This window comes from Myripristis murdjan, chromosome 1 (assembly GCF_902150065.1).
Source record: "Myripristis murdjan chromosome 1, fMyrMur1.1, whole genome shotgun sequence".
Lineage (NCBI taxonomy): Eukaryota > Metazoa > Chordata > Actinopteri > Holocentriformes > Holocentridae > Myripristis > Myripristis murdjan.
The window spans coordinates 35,038,988-35,060,796 of record NC_043980.1 but is presented as its reverse complement, the minus strand read 5'-3'; the positions used below and the strand labels follow the sequence as shown (position 1 = coordinate 35,060,796).

The 21,809-nt window shown below is 42.0% G+C and overlaps 4 protein-coding genes across 6 annotated transcripts; 1 reads left to right on the top strand and 3 right to left on the bottom strand.

Annotated features, from left to right (window-relative positions):
- Nucleotides 1-824: 824 nt before the first annotated feature.
- Nucleotides 825-11,872, bottom strand: LOC115364348 (rho GDP-dissociation inhibitor 1-like). Its single transcript, XM_030058879.1, has 6 exons — nucleotides 11,737-11,872; nucleotides 7,499-7,687; nucleotides 6,104-6,187; nucleotides 4,220-4,296; nucleotides 3,468-3,531; nucleotides 825-2,999 (listed from the first exon to the last, which is right to left on the bottom strand). The coding sequence occupies exons 2-6, from the start codon at nucleotides 7,683-7,685 to the stop codon at nucleotides 2,800-2,802; spliced, it is 612 nt and encodes a 203-aa protein (XP_029914739.1). The 5' UTR covers nucleotides 7,686-7,687; nucleotides 11,737-11,872; the 3' UTR covers nucleotides 825-2,799.
- Nucleotides 11,873-12,835: 963 nt separating this feature from the next.
- On the bottom strand, nucleotides 12,836-16,123 carry LOC115367030 (THO complex subunit 4-like). 3 transcript variants are annotated; one of them, XM_030062728.1, is made up of 6 exons: nucleotides 15,832-16,123; nucleotides 14,603-14,764; nucleotides 14,356-14,503; nucleotides 14,199-14,265; nucleotides 13,420-13,594; nucleotides 12,836-13,323 (listed from the first exon to the last, which is right to left on the bottom strand). In XM_030062728.1, exons 1-6 carry the CDS (start codon nucleotides 16,009-16,011, stop codon nucleotides 13,309-13,311), a joined length of 747 nt encoding a protein of 248 aa, XP_029918588.1. In that variant the 5' UTR covers nucleotides 16,012-16,123; the 3' UTR covers nucleotides 12,836-13,308. The 3 variants fall into 3 exon arrangements, with proteins under 3 accessions (XP_029918588.1, XP_029918604.1, XP_029918597.1); XM_030062744.1 differs by having other exon boundaries at nucleotides 13,420-13,588; XM_030062737.1 differs by having other exon boundaries at nucleotides 13,420-13,591; nucleotides 15,832-16,122.
- A 1,330-nt stretch (nucleotides 16,124-17,453) lies between these two features.
- On the top strand, nucleotides 17,454-18,870 carry anapc11 (APC11 anaphase promoting complex subunit 11 homolog (yeast)). The gene is made up of 3 exons (XM_030057296.1): nucleotides 17,454-17,621; nucleotides 17,783-17,902; nucleotides 18,128-18,870. Exons 2-3 carry the CDS (start codon nucleotides 17,794-17,796, stop codon nucleotides 18,271-18,273), a joined length of 255 nt encoding a protein of 84 aa, XP_029913156.1. The 5' UTR covers nucleotides 17,454-17,621; nucleotides 17,783-17,793; the 3' UTR covers nucleotides 18,274-18,870.
- Nucleotides 18,871-19,575: 705 nt separating this feature from the next.
- ppp1r27b (protein phosphatase 1, regulatory subunit 27b) lies at nucleotides 19,576-20,627 on the bottom strand. The gene is made up of 3 exons (XM_030061727.1): nucleotides 20,399-20,627; nucleotides 20,065-20,215; nucleotides 19,576-19,699 (listed from the first exon to the last, which is right to left on the bottom strand). Exons 1-3 carry the CDS (start codon nucleotides 20,625-20,627, stop codon nucleotides 19,576-19,578), a joined length of 504 nt encoding a protein of 167 aa, XP_029917587.1.
- Between the last annotated feature and the right edge of the window lie 1,182 nt (nucleotides 20,628-21,809).

Sequence of the window (21,809 nt, the reverse complement as noted above, 5' to 3'; positions counted from 1 at the left end):
GGGTGCAGAGATCTTTAAATGACTGATCATGCCATACTGGCAGACTTATTGTGCAGTATGTAAAGGCATATACCAGCACATGGAGAATCTGCAGGTGTTTTGCATTTGTGTCCATTAAATCAAATAGTTCATGTCCTTCAAGATGCCATGATACAGTTTTATCAGGGGTAACAGAAACTAGATCTGAGTGTTAGATAAAATTGTCAGGTGTGTCTGTCTTGGACTTAAGGAACTTTATCTAGATCAAAAATATTTGGCTCATAATGCTCACATCAATGAAAGGTTCATGAATTCTGTCATCAGAAAATAGGATGTTATGAGATGCAAAGATTTTCGAATGTCACTAAAAATGAATCCAATCTCTAATACTTCTGGTGTCTTTGGATGAGGGTATGACGCATTAACAACCATTGTTCCCCACAAATATAATAGTAGTTACATCGCATCAGCCACCTTTGGGATTTTAGAGATTTTGAGCCCAATAGCGACAACACTTTTAAACTATTGAGGGTCTAAGTAATGAATTGGTAACACTGCCGCTGTTTCTGAACTGAATTTTTTTTATTCCTGTATTTAAAATTGAAACACCAACATCAAGAGAGTAAGAAAAAAGTTATTTTCTATGTAAAAGGAAATGCTATCAGTGTCAAACCATCTGGGGTTTTCTTGTGTGGGTAAAAAGATCCACGTGATGTATTAACTAGGCACGAGCTGTCCACATAACAGGGCTTCGGTGTTTTCAGGTCAGGTACAGCTGTTTTTGGACGACCGTTCACAGGTGTAAAACTTGCAAATGACACGTTAGAAAAGATGAGATTACAGGCCAAGTTGAGCAAAATCTTTATTGACTGAGAAGAGCAATCACAAATGATGATTGAATATACAACCCCACCAGCATGCCAGCGTTTTCATAGAAACTGTACAATGTGAAGGAATGTATGGAGCAGGAATACATAATTATCAGTATTAGGAAAAAACATGTTTTACATCCACGTGTTCTGATACAGTACAAGTTGATTATTTCAATTTCATCGTCATGGTCAACTGCATTTTAAAATTGTATTTCACATCAAGTATTGAGCATGCATTTCTGGTAACATCGCCCAATCTATGCAAACTTGATCATTCATTTCATTGAATCTATTTCTCTTTTGGGAAATATCATTGGCTAAAGGCTAAGGCCTGGTCAGAAGTGACCATGGTTGTCTAACTCTCTCTCTGCTCCCAGTGTCTGTTTCCTGGTGAGGCCAGGCACCACCGAGGTCTCCAGCAGCAGACGGTGCCTGCCTCAGCCTCCTGTGCTTTCTCTACCACTAGTCCTCTACCCATCAACGCTTTTCAGTTCCTGACTGCAGGCTAGGAGTTATAAAGCAATGTGAACGATGGGGCATTTGTAAGGGAAATGATGTACATTAAGGCAAAGGAAAAAAAATACAAACAAATTGTTATATTCATAGCATTTTTTTTGTTTTTCTCCACATGACCATGGTCAGCGATAAGGCCTCATGGCTAATAGGAATAAGAGTGCCAGGACTCGGATACGGATTTAAGTGGCTTGCTGGGTTGGGGCAAAGAACCACTGCTATCACCTTTCAGTAGTATGATCTAATTCTAAACATTCAATCATTGTCCCTTGCGGTTACAAGAGGGGTTTATTTTGGGGGCAGTGAGTGTGTGCACACAGCAGTATGTGAGGGACCTGTATATACAGCCTCTGCTATAGTCGTGCTGGGCTACAGATGGTTATTGGTTGTCAGCGAGGATAAGCCCTTGATATACAGACTACCTGGTAGCAAGCACTGCTTCGTACACACAAGGCATGCAAATTCTGTAGAGCTCCCCCTTTCCCCAGCAGTCGACCAGGGAGAAGCAAGAGCGTGGTGAGTAAAACTATTTTCTCCATTCAATACATAAGGCAAATAAGGGGCTTCTAACCCTGCTTTTTTTTTTTTTTTTTCCCACCGTTACATTTTCACTCCCTTGTTCACTTTGGTCCCAATCCCCATTTGAAGAGGAATGGGTGAATACATTGAAGGAGGGGAGGGAGGCGCCTTAGAGCAGCTCTGAATTTATCGTTTCACAAGGCAGGTATTGGTAATTATATCAAAAAGACAGCAAGCAAGTAGTCACGCAAAGCAATGCGATGGCAGAGGAGTGGGGGGGGCGGGCAAGATGGACGCAGTGGGGACTTCAATGACCACAAAAGCTGATTAATATTAACAGTGATGTGAATACAGTCACATTACACAACCATTAATACAATTATATAAAAAAGGCAAACAAAAGTTGATTGTACAGTTGCTTTTCCACATGTACTTCTTACTGAGAGAGGAAGACACCATTTTGGAGAGGTGGAAGGCGGGTTAATCTCTTCAAGCAGCAAAAAACAAAACAAAACAAAAAAAAAACAGGGTTGGTGTGTGGAAGTAAGGTGCTACATAGCACAGCTCATTGGGCAAGGGGTGGGGGTGGGGGGAGGCTAGAGGTGGTGTGGGGTTGGCAGGTTGGTGATGGTGAACAGAGGTAAGACAAATGAAATGTCAGGAAGTGGGGGGTGATGGACGGACAGGGGGACTGCTGCTACTGCTGCTGCTGCTACTGCTGCCAACAGAGAAGTGGGAAGGAGGCCAGGATGTAAGACAGCCAGGTGGGAACTAAGGCATGAGGATGGAATGGCACAAAGAAATCAAACAAACAAGGCAGAAATGGTGGACACGGGGCAGGGGATGGGGATGGGGGGCGGGGTGAGGAGAGCATGGGGCCGGGGTTTTTCGGTTCCCTCCCCCCCAAAGGCCTCTTTTAGTCTTTCCAGTCTTTCTTGATGTTGAGGTTCCACTCCCAGGAGAGGTGGTCGTGCTTGTCGTCGTCAGTAAACTTGGACTTGATGTTGTAGGTGCCGCGGGCCAGCATGCCTTTCGGAGCCTCCTCCAGCGAGGTCAGGAAGTCATACTCGGCCTCCCGGGGCCCGTAGCTGCCTACCATGTAGTCTGATTTGTCAACTGCCACCAAGGAAGAAAACACAGGAGACAGCAATGATTTTCTTGTATGTACAGTAAATATATACTGTTGCATTTTTGGTTCTGTTTCTTGATCGATTGTCTTAAGTGAGATATTTTTATAAAGTCCCTTTTTTTTTTTTTAAATCCCCTGTGCAGATTAGTAATTTGCATCTCTTCTCTCTGTTGTATCGCTGCATGTTTAATCGACCTCTTCATGACTTCATTTGAGAGTGCAAAGAAACTGTATTCATAAACAGTTCCAGGTACTCTGCATGATGAAATGGTGTGACAAAATCATGTGAAGTGTTTGTGTGCATGGTTAAATGATCCTTTAATTACCCAAATATATTATACTGTGCCACATTTGGGCAATGTCTTTCCTGAGTAAAAACTGATAGTGTTTGTGCAAAAGTATCACAACAGGACAAAAGCTTAGACAGGGTAAGAGAGTAGAAACTGTTCACTCACTCCTCACTCCTTTCCTGAATGTCTGCTGCACATATTTCAGACCTGAAACAATCTCCCTGTTTACCTGAGGGAACACAAACATCATTATAAACATTAGTCAATACAGAGGATCTGGTGTAATTGGCCTGAGTGTGAGTGCTTAGGTGACCAAGGTCAGGAATTTACTGGAGCTCAGAGCAAAAATGCTTTAGACACTTAGGACACTTGTTTTGGATGTCAACTGTTTCTCCATTCAACGGTCAAATAAATGGAAGCGGACACTGAGCCTCTAGCAATAGGAAAGAAATCTGGGACATGCAATACATTACAATTTAAGAAATATGAATTTTTGTAGTGTTTAACAAAACAATATGTAAATGGCTCATTTCAGTGTTTAATAGAAAAAAATAACCCCTAAAAACAAACAACAAAAATATATATTTCTTCCTTTGGTGAACACCTATGGAAAGGAATAAGGTGGATGATGATCAAAAAAAAGTCTATTAAAGTTGTTTTTTTTCCCTGGGACTGTATCCAGCTTGTGGCAGCAGCTGTATTTTGCAGCGAGGCCCACCTGTGATCGGGGCTGTGGTTGCCAAATACTTTCAACAAATTTATGACAAGCTGGACTGATTATCACTGTAAACATCCTCCTCATTGCTCCACCAGGAACAGATCTGACTGCTCTTTCATGGCAACAGTGATTCTCTTTTAGTTTTTTCAGGTGGATCTGATATGAACTGGGGTCCTGCTTGTTGCTTGGAGCCACTCACCTTAAAGCTTATCTTTATTTTGTACTCTACTCCCTCCTTGAGGACAAAGGACTGCTTCTTGTAGGCCTCTAGGTCTCCTGTTAGAAATCACGAGGAAAGAACAAATCACAGGTGTCACAATTCAGCTCAGTCATGGTCTAATGCCACACACTTCTTTCACACTGTATTTTGTCCAGCAGATAATTCCCATTCAAACAGGAACGCGAATTCCTGCCATCACCACAGGGGGCTGTTATCGAAAAACTCAACAGTGACAGTATCTTATTATGAGGCTAAATTAAGATCATGTGCACACCCAGCCAGTCACTCATATTCACAAACAGGATTAATTAACACTCAATGCACTGCTACCACTCGCACACATACATGCTGACACAGACACCAGATAATGACATCTCTCTTAGTTTTTATCTTTCACATTTTATCCAATATAATCTATAATCTCTACATACATTACAGTGAGACACCATGAATCAGTTCCAAGGCATGCAAAAGCAGCGGTCTGATGAACATGAGAGGGGCTTGTTATAGCGCCATTGATTCCTGCCCCACTGACTGGTGGCTTGTACTTTTACTTCACATTCTCATGCCAAACTCATTTCTGTATTGCCCTAATGTTTACCATAAACGAAGAAGTGGCTTTGGTGTATCTTTTAGAGTTAGGCTGTGTCCGGCATTGGCAATTTCAGCTTTTTTCAAAATACTGGATACTGGTAAGTCAGTGTTGTCCACTGCCGACTGATGGAGGTTTGTCCTTGATCACAGCTTCACAAAAACAGTCTGCAAAACCTAAAATGAAATGTATTTTCTTTGAATACTTTAGTCACCCCGCCCCCTCACTCCAACATTTCAGGGGGGGTGGGTTACCCTGCATGACAGGTGTTGACCCACTTAGAAATATTTGATTTGTGCCACGATGGTCTGAATGTTGTTTTACATCCAGACAAGACTAACATTTTGGAGAAACACTGAATACTGATAATTTTTTTGGCATGAGAAAGGTGAAATTGAAAGATATAATTTCAACAGTTATTCCATGCACTGCACAGATACAAACTTCCCAAGAGGATTTGCGAGTGGAGTGCTGGATTGAAATCAAAATAAACAAAGCCAGTATTGGGTCAACTCGGCAGTGATGCTATATTTGACTGGGCCAAATATAGATACTGGCGAATTGAAACAAGATATAAAATAGGACAAAGATATAAGAGAAAACATTTCTGTGTTGAAATTATACGAAGAGAATCTGGTGGTAAAACATGCTGTCGATTTAGGTTCTTTGAAACTGTCTGGTGTGCCCATTCAAAAAATGAACACTTAGATCCACTAACAATGCATATAAAATGACCTCCATTAGTTTGTATACATATGTACAACTCCACTATCTGGTATCTCTCAAAATGATCCTATGGCACTGAAACCTATCTTATTTTGCAATGTAAGCCTAGATGCCACCGTTCCAACTCAATTAAATGTTTTTCACACTGTCCTTTCTGCCAAACACAGAAGGTGTGAGCACATTTCCATCTGTCTCAGCTGAGTGAAGCAACTAAAGCCGTCTTTCCACTGTCATGCCACTGTGAGCTAGGTCTGTCCTCAAGCCAGATGGTGTCAATGGCCCTCGGCCTCCAGCCGCAAGGACAAAAACCCTTTGCGTTTCCACTGTTGTGCCGATAGCCCGGCAGTTTTGTCCCGTCCATGCACGAGAGTGGGAAGTAGGAAGCGAGTGGTTAAAGTCTGCACACCCGGCACCAACTAACTACTGCAGAACTACACACCGCAGGATTTTTTCCCCTTTGGACACCACTTTGTGCGTTGTGTGCTTTAACTGCCTTGTACTGAAAGCTCAGTTTTCTCAGTTTTCAGTTTTTCAGAGAGACTCACCTTGCAGGTCCAGGGTCAGTGGGTCTGGGGCACTTTCGCAGACTAGAGTGAGCCGGGTTACCTGGACATTGGGCATATTAGGATCTGGGACACAATCACAGGAACGGATTATACAATACAGATTACCAACGGATTTCCTCCACATTTTCAATTCCATACTGAGTTTCTACTCTGCAGATTTACTCTTCATTGCATTTTAACTATGGGCTAATAATATGGTTATATAATTATAAAATGATGTACACAGTCTCTCTCAGGGAAAGCACTCTGCAGTGCAGTGAACTTACATTTTTTCCAAACTGAATTTATGTATGTGTATTTTTTAGTATTTCACATCAGTCATTTTCCTTTATAGAGTTACCAAGTTTTACCTTATCTACCTGAGCAGTTTAAAGTCTTAAAAACTGTTTTTTTTTGTTGTTTTTTTTTGTTAATTCTTATTTGTAAGAGAACATGTAAAAGATAATCACAGTATAAGGATTACAAATAAAACACCAAATATTGCTGGCAAATACGATACATATATAGAAATTTGCTGTGACAGACACATATTGACAACTTAGCCTCGGCTCTGAACATTTACAAGAGCACTGCACTTGTTTGATCTGTCAAGTAACAAGCAGCTGTCCGACTGTATGGCCACAGGAGAGCTGAAATCAGGACAGCTCTTCTGTAGTTGGGACAGCCTCCGCATTAATTAGACATTAGTTTATTTTCAGTCTCCATCCCAGGGAACCAGCCTTTTCCCTCGGCTGAACCAAGGCATACTGATAATCAAACGTTCAACACTGAGAACGTATCTGGACGCAGGTGATCATGGATGTATGAATTTGGGTAATGTGCTACTTCGACCACCTCAGATTATGTGATTATCATGAACACAGAGGGAAAAAATCCACAGCTGTTGAGGCTTTTAACATCACTGACACCATGTCATATGGTATGGCAATATTGTTCATCCCCTTTTTTTCAGTTTGTTGATAAGAGTATTTTTTTCCAAGCAAGCTGACGATTACTTCACCTCACACATTAGGGCTACAAATTTGATAAATAAATTGATTTATCATGCTAAATAGACATCACTTTTGTTGCAAATACTATGTTATAGCTTTATCTGTGCTACTCATGGCTGAAAAGGTGGAATAGTTTCCGACTCATTTGCACAGACGAGATGTTCTGTCACAGAAAATCCATTAATAACTGTACTGTAACTGTCAGCACTCCACATTTTCCCTGAGTCTGCTTTCTTTATATGAGATTTTGGCTAGAAGCAAGCCTGAAGGCTGTTACTCGATTTTAATTTTACATTCATACTGAAATATATTCAACTATGTCCAGTTTTCTGCCTCTCTTGTCTGACTGCCTTTCCATCTCAACACATAAACAATGCATTACCAACTTCACAAGTGCCACTGCCAAGCAGGGCCTTCTTGTACTTGCGTAGGCTCTCATCATCTTTGTCCAGGTCGTGGATCTCCTGCAGGGTCTTCTGAGCTGGCGGCTTGTAGTTCACTGTCTCACTCTCCTCATTCTCTGCGGCGATGGCTGCTAGCTGCTCTGCAGTCACGTCGTCCTCAGCCATGTCTGGAGGAGAAGACAGACAGAGCAAGGGGAGGGAGGGGAAAAAAGAGGGAGAAACAGCAACAAGGGGAATAAAAGAGAGAGGAGAGTGGGGGTAGAAATTGAGGGATAGACATGTCATGTCTGAAACATGATGCTATAACTGCTACCCCCTTCTGTTGCCTTCAACACCAACAAAATATAACAATGTGTGGGATGAATTCAAACGGAGAAAGGAAAAAGAGTGTGTTTCAAAAACACAACATGCATGCAATTTTTCCCATATTTCTAATACAAACTTGCCTCTGGAGGAAGAACTTGTGCAATGCCAGACAAAGAGATTCTCTCAACACTACAGCCAGAAAGGAATACTGATGTAATGGGTCCAGACTATTGGAAGCCGTCGCCAGGTACCTCAATGTAACAGCTACTCAGGTCTCTGCGACTGTGAAGTATTGTTGATAAAGTGGCAGGAGCAGGTCTTCTTGGAAGGCTGCTGATGACCTAACTTTGGCTGCTGCATGAGATCATCTGAGTGCACTTCTCTGAAACAGCATCACTGCTAAAGACTCTGACAACCATGAATGAGGTCATGCGTCACATGACATAGCACTGCTCCCTGTGGGGGTGTGGCCCAACACAGGCCCAGACATTTTTGAGGTCAGAGGAGTGACAGATATGCTCCTTTGGTGCAGATTGCAGAAAAAAATTAGCCATGAGATTCTTAAAAATTACTTAATAAATTGATTAATTTACATTCTTCACACATAAGCTCACACCCAATGTACAGCAAACAGCTTTGAAGTGGCAGGCTGAATGATTTTCATGGTGAAAAAAGGCATAAAAAAGGCAAAGATGATTCAGATCAAGTCTGAAGAAGTCATCTCTGCACTCAAACACACAAACTATGACCAAAGTCATACAGAGACCAAATTAATACTCAACCAGTCTGATGAGTTTTTAGTTTTGTACATGTACTATATTTACTGTACATCAGCAAGTTTGTAGAGTCCTCCCCCTCTGCAGGGATTAGTACTGGAAAAGCCTTCCCTCAATCACAACAACTTAACAAAAGCAGGAAGCGCTGTTTATGCCAAAAGACTTGACATTCCCATTAAGACCACCCCACCCACAGTGCTACACAGCGGCCCGACAGATCCCAATTCACTAAGACATTATCATACTTAAAATTTGAATCGTCATTTTTGTCCACATTTAAAAATTAAATTCTTATGCACTGACTTGATGTGGGAGATGTGTCTTTATGTATGGGGATCTGTCTTTATCTACAAAGTATAGCAAATAATCAAAAAACACCACAAAAAATAAAACCACAAACATTTTAATCCCTACTAAATCCAAAAGAAAACTAAAAAGGTGGCTCTGTATAATGTTATTTTGCTGCAGTGGGGAAGAAAGCAGCAGAGCGAATTACCGTAGATTTTCTTGGGACATTTGCAGTGGGTGCACATGTTATGAAGCTAATCCAACACAGCAGCTATTCAAGTTGGCCTGAACAAATGGCACTGTATAACTTGGAAACACCCTGTGTTAGATTAACAGATGAACCAAGAAACAGCATATCAAAATAAACTATAGATAATTATAGATTCAAATTTTCCCTTAGTCTCCAAGAGTCTTCGTCTGCCTACAACTGGGCTCGAACCTCTGTCTCAAATGTGCTCAATAAGTAAGTAATAAATAACAACAACAGTCGCTGACGGGTTTGGCCGCCGCCCACAACTACAACGGCAAGTCAATCACAGAGTAGGATGAGACTGGCCCACAGAGTGCAGCTGCACAAATACAATTTTATATCAAATTCACTTTCAACTACAAATACTTACAGAATATTACAGATTTGTAATATTAACATGGCTTTTGATTTCATTTCGAATGTCTTCTTTAGGTGAAAACACTCAAGATGTTGACACACAGTGTGATGAAGCAGTCATTAAGAAGTCATTAAGTCATAACTGTGATAAATGATACAGAATTGCAATGTCTGGAGCAATTATTGGTATCATAATTTAAGCAATAACTGTGTTCCTCCACCTAGCTGGAGGTGAGGTTTTTGCAGAATACCTTATCCTGAGTCCCTCCCCTGACCTGTCCCAACTAGCAGCTGTCAGAGGAATATCTGCAGGCATTAAGGAGGCATCTCGCTCGGGTCTGCAGTCATAAACGTGCCTGAGCAGGAGCCTGTTCAGACTCATTTTTTTTACTGCTTTACAGACACACACGCTGACTTTAGAAAACATTCTGGCATTGGAGTTAATCACTCCAGAGCCTCATCTGAAAGTTATTCTCAAGCATAAATATATATATATATATATATATATATATATATATATATATATATATATATTCAGGCTGTTACACAGATTTTCTGTGAATCTAAAAATAATGATTCTAGAAGGAATTTCCCTACTAGAAATTCAAAAAACAGTTTTTCATTAACAATTTTGGGAAATGAGATTGTCAGTTCAAATACTGTCACTCTACCCTCCTGCAGTTGAATATGTAGACCCGATGTGACAAGATACATCAGGAAAGGCAACCTGGAGTCATTTTGACATTCTGTTGATCCCAAACTGTGCTCCGCAGGACTAAATCTGATATAGTATAAGACATACCATTCAGATCAAGGCTGTTCATGACTGCAGGAGAAGTGGGGGGCTTCAGAGTGAATGCGTTATGTAACCACAGACATTAAACCTACTGTCACCGTGGCTAAACATCAGTGGTTCCTCTTCCTTTTACTTTAAGGATGAGACTTCCTTCATTCCTGTGAAGCAGCTAGGCCTGCAGCTGCAGGAACTTGGGTTTCATCAGACGTTCATGTGATTTTTTTTTTTTTTTTTTTTTTTAAACATACCGGTACAACTAGCCTTTTCCTACTGGAAATGATGTTATGTCCCACAGGGCTTCTTCCATGTTTCATATACATGAGCTGTGGTGGCTTTGAAAATTCAGACACATTCAAAAAGCCAAGGTTTAAGCGCTGACTTGCCAAATCTTTGTAAAGATTCTAATGCTGTGCTCTGTTATGCAATACATTAATCCATTATAAATTTTCAAGAATGCAGTGGGCTCTACTTTAAGAGCAGCACCCCACCCAGCTACGGAGGAACATGTAGCATCTTACAATTCAGCTGCTCACCCAACAAGACAGGAACCTCGAAAGTTCAAAATGAAATTGACAGATAGACGGGACGTCCAAGTCTTTTGGCTAGACTCAAATGTACCTGCTGACAGGGGATCTCATCTCAACTCGAGACAAAGAGTATCAGATTGCGGGACTTGAGCACTGCTGGACAGTTTATATCTTTATGATGACCAGCCATAACATGCAAATGTAAGAAAATCTGTACATACAGTCATCAACAAACATTGCTTAAGTTGTAGCTACAGCTTGATATGTAAGTGGGTAAATACTGATTTTGTGGGGAAAAAACAGCGGTTAAGTGTTACCAATCCGATTTAATAAGTTTCTAATGAATAGTGATTTATTCTATGTGGGAAAAAAAAATGTTTCCTTAGCGATACATCAAATATGTGATGGTGTAGGTGTTATCCATATGTCCAAATCACTAAGAGCCGCCGACATTATGCCAAATGTCTGCGTTTCAAGTCTTTCAAGCCCAAATTGTTGCTAAGTGGCTAACCGCAGCTTCCATGCCAGAGACGGGCTTCTTTTTGGGAGAAAGGGGCTCTGCTCTGCACCGCTAGACACAAGAGAAAAGACGATGCACCACCAGCTGTAATGTTATTCGTGAAAAAGTGAACCAGCTCTGGTGGTGTAACTGGGGGGTTAGCGTGAACAATAGGACCGGTAAGCTGTTCTTGGCACCGGCCGTGTGCGGCTCGTTCAGGGTGGGACTGAGGCAGCCCGCTAGCCGAGGGGCTTGGGGCGCGTTAGCTCGCTAGCTAGCGTTAGCTTGACAAGTTACCATCAAATGTGACGGCAGACAGGCACGCGCGGCTGATTAAAACGCACTTGAGCTGCGTGACATGAATAAGGTCAGTGTGGCACGGCCGCTGCGTGGCTCTGAAAAGTGGATAAGGCTTACCTTGACAGTGTGTATGGTAGTGTTTTCAGGTGCCGCTGCGATCCGCTCCTCTGTTGCTCTGGTCTGCGCCGTGCAAGTATGGCGAACAAGGAACGGCGCCGCCCGCGCTCGCGCTTCCGATTACGGTTCCGCGCGAGCTGCCTGCAGGTGACATCTGACATCTTGACTTCTTGCCAAATTCCACATCTACCGATGCAAATTTACAAAAAAACCCATCTCTGTATTCATGAAGGAAATGCAACAATGTCTGTCAACGACCCCCCGCAAAAATAATAATATGCAACAGTTTCAACGTCTTTCAATGAATTTATTGTAATACACAGGCTTTTTTATTATCACTTTTTTGTTAGGTATGCTTTTTTTTTTTTTTTGCTGTATTTCTGTGTTGCATGACTTCATGGTGTAATAACTTAATGCTTCATCTATTTGTAGACAATTTTACCTCTGTCCATATTTTGAAATAAAAATGTACAAAGAAAAAGTGACATCTGACGTGCGTCATTATACTGTAGCATGCAGGCTGACACCACTTTACTAATATCTATGAATATATATAAAGCCATGCGGAGATATCATTTGGTCACTGTGTTTCTTTGGATAATTGCTTTAATGTCTGGCAAACTGTACTCTCTCGGTGTTCGCTATTATTAAAAAATGCAAGCTCAAACGTGGAGTGACACACCTTGCCACGATTCGCAGAAGGCCGTGATGTTCAGAAGCTGGTCCAGTGGTGGCATCGGTGTACTATGTAGAGCAAACAACCAATCAAAACAAAACTACAGTGTTTTCCCTGGAAGCATTGGGCCTACTTTCATGACATTTACCATAATGTGTAGCAGAAATTTACATGAGGTAAATGGTGGTCGACCTCATTCCACCTCACAGAGTTGGGCTTACCTTCCTTGACACTGTACAAATGGCCGGCAGAAGCTGCATTAGCTTGATTAATAATATTTATGGAAATACACACATTTAGAAAAACTTTCTTTTGGCTTTTACTACAAAATTTCCATCTGTAGCATCTGTTTTAACACCAGTATTGATTTACCACACACACACTCTGTCCTTGACAAAGAAGTTTCTAAATGAATAACAAAGATTTCACAATACAATGAATTTAATAGTTGTCCCTGTTATGTACAAAAGTATATGAAAATTCCATCAATGAACTGTTTAATATAGTCTGACTGAATCAGCTGTACAGCAGCTAGTAAAACAAAGATCTGAGGCACATTTAATTTGTATACAGTACACTTCACATTAAGCAGTCTGTCAAAATTGTCCATGATACAAATTAAACATTCAGGAAAGTTTGAAGGTTTAATGAAATTTTCCGCACAGAAAAGAGCACATAGGCTGGTGAACTAAATAGAAAAGATAATACAACTGTCATAAAAAAAATCAAAATCACAAAAACTATTTTTAAAAAAATGTTAAAAATTGGGGATTTAAAAAGGTCCATACATTAAGATGGCTTCAAACAAATACAGGAGGGTATATAGAATGTTTTTTTAATCCAACGAAGAGGGAAAAAGTGTGGCAACGAGTGAAGATAGATCCTTGTGAGTGCCTTTAACTGGTGTCCATCTGAAATTTAAAAAGGAGAGACATGAGAAAAGATTATCCATAACCCATCATAATATGATGAAAATACACATGAACATGATCCGCCGTGTGCCTTACCTTTGCAATGTACGCATCCAGCTGAGCATCCAGCTCTTGTGCAGACAGCTGAGGTCTGTTTCCACCTCGTCCCCGGCCCCTGAAACCTCCGCCACCTCCGCCTCGCTTCATTTCATCCCTTCCAAACCTGGGCCGCCCAATCCTTTGTCTGTCAAAGCCTCTACCTGAACTGCTACAAAAAACAGGGGAAAAAAGGATCTTCTATTTGGAATGTTACACATGTATGAATGTAGATTGATAGATAAGGGCTGTCACAATATCAGATTTTCACTACATGATTACCATGACCAAAAGAGTTCATGATTAACATTATTATTGCAATATCTATAAAAAATTGAGTGTAAGAAGGTGGAGAGAGCGCAAAACCATTCCATATGGTTATTATTTACATGGTATCAGCTATCGTCAAAACCAGTACTTCACAACATCCCTAATGTTACAAGACACATCTGAGGACTAACATCTGTATGTAAAAACAAAGGAAAGCCATAAAATGTTAGTAACTGATGCATCTAAATACCTCTCACATTTAAGTCTACTTACCTACAACCCAAGTTAACCTCAGTAGCCACAACTGTTTAATTCCTGTTATTGTGTTTTTTGTAAACTTGTATTTGAACACTTTCATTCCATTTCCTTTTCCTGCTAGATCCTGTTATATTTACTGCTATGGCAAATCCTAGAGGGATCAATACTTTACTTATCATATGTGAAAGCATATGAAATTGTTACGTGGACGGCAACACAAAAGAAGTTACTACAAAAGAAGAGTAGCTCACCTTTGCGTGGACGGTCTCCTCTGTGTGTCAAACTCTGAAGTTACTTGCTGGATTTTCATGGGCCGGCCTACAGAAAATGAACCAGCTAAGTAAATAAATCAAGTCTGACAAAGCACCCTGAAGGTATGACTACCATTTTGCAAAACTAAACCCTCACCATCCAGTGGGACACCATTATATTGATTCAGGGCTTTGAGTGCGTCTGCCTTCTCTTCGAAGTGGACATCTGCAGTTCCCAGACTCCGACCGGACCGGTCATAGTGCACAGTTGCTTTCTTCAAAGTCCCAAACTCTGCAAACAGCTCCTGGAGAATAACACACAGCAATGTCAGCCATGTGAACAATACTCAGAACTGCATATGAAAAAAATACACACACAGCTGACATTTGGTGCCGTGAATTACCTTGATATCTGCATCGGAGACACCAAAGTCAAGATTGGAAACCAGCAGCTTGCCTCCAAATTCTGCAGGTTTTGAGGCTCCTGCATCTCCCCCTCGTCCTGTGCGTCCAGAAAAGCCCTCTTCATACATGTCATGCTGCCATTTGTCTGGTAACACCCTGGGCTGCAAGGAGCGACAAAAAGAAAACACTGATGCCGACTAAAGGTGCTGCCCCTGTGACTCAAATCTTGACATGGGACAGACTTGTGTGCAGAAACTTAGCTCTCCACTATACATGGAAGCATGAATACTCAGCAGCTCTCAATACAGCAGATAATTTCACATGCAAAGATTATACAACAGAAATAAATTAAAATAATGATGCTGAGGAAGAATGATTAGAAATAAAACAAGTATGGGTTAAGTAGACCTGGTAAAGATAACCATTTAGTAGAACCTAATGTGATTGCTAGGTTGTTAAGAGGGAGGTGGATGGCGACTTGTCTCTGAAAACAGACTTGGGCTCCAGGCCAGGGGCAGCAGCTTTTCCACAGGGATAGTCCATCCACATGGAGGAGAACAATGCATTTTGCCAATGACGAGGGGGAAAAACCCATCGAGTCTCCTAGAGTGGTCAGTGAGAGAGTCCATTGTGCTTCAGTGCTGAGCTGATGAAAAACAAAGTCCTTGAAGAACAAAAAGATTCGGTGAGGGATTGCCATTTGCACCCTGCAACCATTTTGAGAATCGCCATTTTGTTTACGACTTAAGTTCACAACCAGTCCCATTAGGAAATGAAATGATGGCTCAAGTGAATGTAAAACCAGCCGATGATTGTGTCGGCGTGTCTGGGGCTCACGGATCAGGTGGAAACCCGTCTGGACCGGTATGGAGGTGGCCCACGGGTGCAGCTCGGACAACCAGAAAAGTGCTGTTTCTCTTGGACTGACGATCCACACGAGGCACAGACAACTTCACACACGGCATCTCTTCACAAAGAACCACACTGAAAAACCCTGAACGCACGTAGCTACAGCCAAAATCAACTGCATCGTGTTTTTAAGAGGATATTTTGAATAATTTGTAGGTGCCGGGAGCTAACAGGCACAAAGCCGCCGGGCCGACGGGCTGCACTTCCACCGAGCGACCACAACAGACAGGGCAACATGAACGGTACCAGGTTACAAATCATTCGACGGTGATATTTTCACAGCATTTCTCGCTCCCTGTGAGCTGCCTCTCCTTCATACCCTGGTGTACGGCGTGGCTCTGTTGTTTCTGCTGAAACTCTGTCGGCTCCGACCCGCGTTTCCACCCCGGCCCGCCGACGCCGTCCCTCGGCCGCGGCCTCCTCGCCCACCGCGGCCGCCGCCTCCCGTCTTGTTCATCTTGATAATGTCATCCAGAGACATGCTCAGCTTGTCGGCCATGTTGGCGCCTATGTTTCTAAAGGATAATACTAACTAAAACTGAGAGTACTACCTCGCTACCAACTTGTTTGCTCGGCTCGAAGGACTCTGCGGCGAGGGAACAGAGAGCGGAAGTTCAATAAATACCGTGCGGAAGTGACGAATTCAACTCTCATACAAGTTCCGTTTGAAGGCGCTCGATTATAGCGCCACCCACTGTTGTAAAGCTGTAGTATTATTTACAAGAACAAGTCGTCATTCTATGAAAAATAGTTTATCAGTGGCATCATACAAGTGATTCAGTTGTTCACTAGAGAGGGGCTACTGTACCTTCCGAGGTCCAATAACCCCGAGAGATGTTGTACAGTTTTTAATGCTGTACAATGCTGTGTGTGTCGCCCTCTGACCCAATGTAGTCTCCATTAGCTCAAGTTTCTACCGCTACAGCAACATTTGACTGTGGTAATTTTGTCAGTAATTTGGACCGGAAAAAGTTTGGTCCTTACCGAAAAAAAATCTTCTAATAAATATGGTAATATATTTATATTTGATTTATATTTATTTTAAAAATTTAAGTAATAAATGGTAATTACATTATACTCGCCCGTCAAGAGACCGTGGATGGTTCTGAGCATACAGCCGCGCTACTCGTTATTTTATCATCGATTAAACGCGTGAGACGTAGTCCTGTATTATATATGGTCTTGAAGCGAGGAGAAGGAATTGGCTTTTATATTAGGCTATAGGTAAGTTTTGTTGTTGTTGTTGTTGTTGTTGTTGTTTGTTTGTTTTTGTTTGTTGTAATTCAAATTAATAATAATAAAACCCCACTAACATTGCATGTGGTTGCATACCACCAAGGAAATTGTGGAAATGATGTTTTTCTTTCCTTTAGGTTTATACTTCAGTCTCTGATTGGGTTTGAGATGTTATTTGTATGGATAATGTTATAATGTGCAAGTGTTGATTTTTGGTTTCAAAGTTCTTCTCCCGCTTATTGTTTAGTACTTACTGTTTATAGTACAGTATGGTAGTATTGTTTATAAAACTGTACATAGCGTTTTGACACCATACACGTGACTAAGGGGGAGAACTTAGGTGTAACAATAACATGATAGTGAAAATAATGTAACAAAATACAGACATTATGTAAAATTAATCCTATTAAATGTATTTTAAGAAGTGATTCGAAAGATAACATTAAGGATTCTACCTGCCTAAGCTGCTACATCATTCGCTTTAATTTACCAAATCTGCCTGTATTAAGCCAAAACAGCTTAGAATATGATTCAGCCAATCAGACCTGAGGGCCGCAACTGTCCATTCAATCAAAGAACATAAATCCCCGCAAAAGAAAACAATGATAATTCAGTGTTGGTGATATAAGTACCCAAAACATGCAGCAGATGGCGGTGCAATGCAACTTTAAGACCTGCCTGTAGAGGGCAGCAGCGGCGTGCTTGAGCGTCTAGTCTGCCGCCAAACGAAACAAGAAGAAGACGACACCTTAGGCTTGGATGGCGGCAATATCCACCTCTGCATAATTCACGTTAGCTGTTTTCAAATTGGGGAGAAAATGATTTCAGTGTCGCAATGACCCTCAGACTTCAGCGCGTGGTGGACATTTAAAGGTAAATTCCTACATGGGAACTGCTGACATTTGTTCCCTTGTGGCTAATATGTGATATCTGTGTGAACTGCTAGCACAGGAGTCACAGCAGCTTTCCGCCGTTAACACTAGCCTGCCAGCCACATTAGCCGCTGTGTTTAATGTGGACGTGTTTTCTGCCAGGCACACCCGAAATGAAGGTTAAAATCAAGCAGTGGAACGGAGTGGCGTCCTGGTTGTGGGTGGCCAATGATGAAAACTGTGGGATCTGCAGGATGTCATTCAATGGCTGTTGTCCTGACTGTAAGTAACCCAGCACATCATTTGTGTGCAGTGTAGTCGCTTTAACACACAGGCACAGTGCAAGCATCTGCTGTATTTCTAGGTGGGTTCATGAGATATTGGGCTGATGCAACTCTGTCATCGATCAATCCACCCTCAGTGTCTGATGTGCCAGCCACCACTGTCAAACACAACAAACATGTGACTATGCTGCATCTAATTATAATTTCTATGCTTTCATTTCAGGCAAGGTTCCAGGAGACGACTGTCCGCTGGTGTGGGGCCAGTGCTCCCACTGTTTCCACATGCACTGCATCCTCAAATGGCTGAACTCCCAGCAGGTCCAGCAGCAGTGCCCCATGTGCCGCCAGGAGTGGAAGTTCAAAGAATGACCTGACAGAAGACAGCGCCGCTCTATGCCTTTCAAAGACTCAGATGGGCCGCGTGCACCGGCCACTTTTTGTATCAGTTGTATATAACCATATTTGTAATGTTTTCGCACCCCTCCATTTGATCTCACATTTGCTCAGCATTGTTGTGCTCTGTTGACATGCAGTTTGTGATTGAATAAATCCTGATTCCCTGTATTAGGTGGCTGCTGGTTTGCATTGTTTTTGCAGGTGACGTGCTTGTAGCTCAGCCTGATCGATTGCCCTAGAAGCTTCCATGACAATGGTACTTAAGCAGATCACTTGAATTTCACTGTGCTCGTCTGATCCCCGATCCCTCTTGGTGGGATTAACTACGTCGTATTCCAGCGCAGGTTTCTGAATACCCTACATTGGTTTTCAAGACCTGCTCAAGTAGCAGCAACTGAGAGACACGTTTCAGCTGAAAAGGGTTTTGGAGGTGTGGTTTTATTTGATTGTCTTGGCACATTTGGCCACTCAACCTATTACTGTCAGCCTTTAACTGAAACTAACACCATCTTTAATGATCTAATATTGCATCTGTCACCTAAAATCATAATCTGGAAAAAAAAAACCTGTACCAGCTGTAATTCTGTAGGTTTTTTTTTTGTTTGTTTGTTTTCTTCACATTAAATTGCACAAGGATGTGTGAAACATTTGACAAGTTGAAAGGCATCATTGTAACAAACTTTATTTTAAAAATGAGTATAAAAAGTTCAGGAAATATACAAAGAATACAGTCAATTCACTCAAACTATTAACGCAACAAAATCCTGGACTTTCTTGGATCAACTGGCAGATATGTAGTGCTGAAATTAAAAAAAAAAAACTGAACACAAGTCTATCATTTGTTAACCTTTGCATGAAATCGTGACGATTCCTCTAGGGGTGCGAATGAGCTGAGCATCAACAGCAGTCTCAAATTTCACAACACTTACAAATCCTCCTAATTCCATACACATGCCAAATCCAGTCATACAGTCAAACAGACTCACCCAACCGGTCTGCTACATTCATTTAGTATAAAAAACAATACAAAAACCTCTTAAAAAGAATTGCACCGTCAGGCATTGAAAAGGGGAGAGCCCCTGCCAGCAACAGTTCATTCAACTGTCAGGCAGAGACAGTCGACCAAGTCTGTCAGTCTTCCTTCCACCAGACTGCTGTGTTGAGTCTTTGACCTCCAGAGCTGAGGCAGCTTGCAATCACAACGTATTGACTTGCTGTTTTCTGTCCATTGCTGGGAAGCAGGTTTTAGTCTGTGGTTTTAAAGGGCGGGTAATCTCAGTCGTTGCAGGCCAGCCCAAACAGTTCCAGCAGCTCCTTGTTGTCGGGTTCGATGAGGTCGGCCGGCTTCTCCCCACAATCATTTTCAAGCTCATGGTCAGCACCCAGGGACAGAAGGTAGCTGAAAGAAACAGAATGTAACCCCGCTTAGTGCACGAGAGATCAGATGCTGAAACGGGCCATGTTGTCTGACTTAATGTGAGTTTCTGCCATACTTGAGTGTCAGGGAGGTCAGTGGGGTACAAGAATGCAGCAGATACTCCAGCTTCTCTTACCTCTGTGGCGTAGAGGGGCTGTCTAGCCAGTGTCTATGCTTGTACTGGGGCGTTTACCATGTAAGTGCTTGCCAGAGTGTAAACATGCAGTGTGAGTTACCTCCTATGGGTTTCAATGGGAGGGGACTTAACAGCAGAGGTGTCAGCAGCAGCTAAGGGTGTTTACAGAGATACTGCCGACACTTAGCGACTCCGCAGAGTAGATTCTTACCGTGCAATATCTGGGAAGCCATCGCTGCAGGCCATATGGAGAGGGGTCCATCCCTCCTCGTCCCTTTGGTGGATGTCTGCTCCATACTTGACCAGCAGCTTCACACACTCCAGGTTTCCTGTCAGGACAGCCTCATGGATGGCAGCCATACCTGCATATCAGAGGGCAATGAGAAATACATGAGTTTAGAACGGGGTCAGTTATGTCCTTGGTTTGACCTGGTGTTAGTCAAGCAACATGCCACTGGTATAATCAATGTGTAAACTAATGAGCTGCACAAGCATTTCACATGTTTGAAGATCAGGGTTAGTCAAATGATTTCATGGCACCTCACCAGACAGGTAGATGGTCTCCAGGCTGACTCTTCTGGCTCGGATGAAGCGACCGATCCTCTCCAGCTCGCCCTGCCGTACATAGTCCTGGAAGACGATGTCATTGGGGAAGTGGACATTGCGGATGGGCTTGAGGGAAGCAGAGTTCTTGCAGGTGAGTGGGACGCTGCAGTCCTCAGAATAATCCTTGATTCCCATGGTTTGGGTCACTGGGCACTGATAGTACTTCATCATGGTCAGAAGTAGACTTTGTACTTGCAGAAAAACTGGCTAATTCCAGCAACACTCCTACAATGTTCAAGTGCTGTTTAAGTTTTGTTCAACACTTTTTCAAAGCAAAATATTGTCTCAAGTTAAATATTTGAGCGCTCTCTTAAAATCTCACTCAGCGTTTTCCTCTTGCTGTGGAGTGTCCCAGTGTGCATCAACAGTGGGTCTAATCCTCTGATGGGCCAGGGCCTTCCTGCAGACCCCTATATACTCTCTGGGTAGCTATTTTAGGACAGGACACCTCAGATCCGGTGGTTAGAAATGGAATATGAGTGGTCCTCTAGTAATATCCCTCCCACTAACCTGTCACACGTCTCTTAGGCGGCTCATGTCTCAAGCCATGACAGTAAGTGACCTCTGGCTCTGTTTTCATCTCCGATACCAAAATGATTCCCACATAAGAAGCATTACAGCTAGTGGTGAAATACCACCTGTGGGGGATGTGGGGGTGGGGGCCTTCTAGTAAACTCAAGAGATCATAAAAATGGTTTATTGTCAGAAGATGTCAGTGCCTTTACTAGGCTGTTGAAAATAAACACTGATGCACTGATGTAAAGAACCTAAGAGTAAAAAAGGTGGTCATGTCCTCATTCGTGTATGACACTGATGTAAGTAATAATGATCATTTCAATATGACCTAATGGTTTTCATCATATTTATGACTGGTAGCAAATAAGATGCCAGAGGGGAATACCACTTCCAGCATTCAAATACGGCTAAGCTCAAGATGTTTGACACCCGTACACTTAGTGCAAAGTGTCAAAATGGAATTGTGATTTTCAGAGATTAAATTGCTTTTGATTCATAATTAGTAAGCTTGCTTTAAAACTGACATGATTGAATAAAAATGTTCAGACATTCATTTGGATTCTGATTAAATGTCCTGCTGCTGCACTATTGTGGAAGAAGTGCCATTTTTAAAAATTCGTGAATGTTTCTTCAATATGGTGAATGCCTTGATTTACTGCTTTCTAAATCAGGGAGTTTCCAACTTCTTCATGTTCCAGACACTTAAATTGTCTTTCATTAAGCTGCAGAGCCCTATTTCAAATTATTTTGCCCTAAAGACCCTGAAATGAAGAGATATTTTGGTTTATGTTCATCATTAAATTGTTCTGATGTCAGCCATGAACATTGGCAAAT

Bases quoted from the DNA above. Each gene is read 5' to 3' on its own strand.
- LOC115364348 (XM_030058879.1), bottom strand. From the start codon at position 7,685: ATGGCTGAGGACGACGTGACTGCAGAGCAGCTAGCAGCCATCGCCGCA. The intron at 4,297-6,103 runs GTGAGTCTCTCT...GATTTCTAACAG, and splicing joins ACTGACCCTGGACCTGCAAG to GAGACCTAGAGGCCTACAAG. The intron at 3,532-4,219 runs GTGAGTGGCTCC...GTGTTCCCTCAG, and splicing joins AAATAAAGATAAGCTTTAAG to GTAAACAGGGAGATTGTTTC.
- LOC115367030 (XM_030062728.1), bottom strand. From the start codon at position 16,011: ATGGCCGACAAGCTGAGCATGTCTCTGGATGACATTATCAAGATGAAC. The intron at 14,765-15,831 runs GTATGAAGGAGA...CGCTCCTTGCAG, and splicing joins GAGCCACGCCGTACACCAGG to CCCAGGGTGTTACCAGACAA. The intron at 14,266-14,355 runs GTGAGGGTTTAG...CATTTTCTGTAG, and splicing joins TAATGGTGTCCCACTGGATG to GCCGGCCCATGAAAATCCAG.
- anapc11 (XM_030057296.1), top strand. From the start codon at position 17,794: ATGAAGGTTAAAATCAAGCAGTGGAACGGAGTGGCGTCCTGGTTGTGG. The intron at 17,903-18,127 runs GTAAGTAACCCA...CTTTCATTTCAG, and splicing joins CAATGGCTGTTGTCCTGACT to GCAAGGTTCCAGGAGACGAC.
- ppp1r27b (XM_030061727.1), bottom strand. From the start codon at position 20,627: ATGAAGTACTATCAGTGCCCAGTGACCCAAACCATGGGAATCAAGGAT. The intron at 20,216-20,398 runs GTGAGGTGCCAT...TCTGATATGCAG, and splicing joins GGAGACCATCTACCTGTCTG to GTATGGCTGCCATCCATGAG. The intron at 19,700-20,064 runs GTAAGAATCTAC...TGTTTCTTTCAG, and splicing joins GGCTTCCCAGATATTGCACG to CTACCTTCTGTCCCTGGGTG.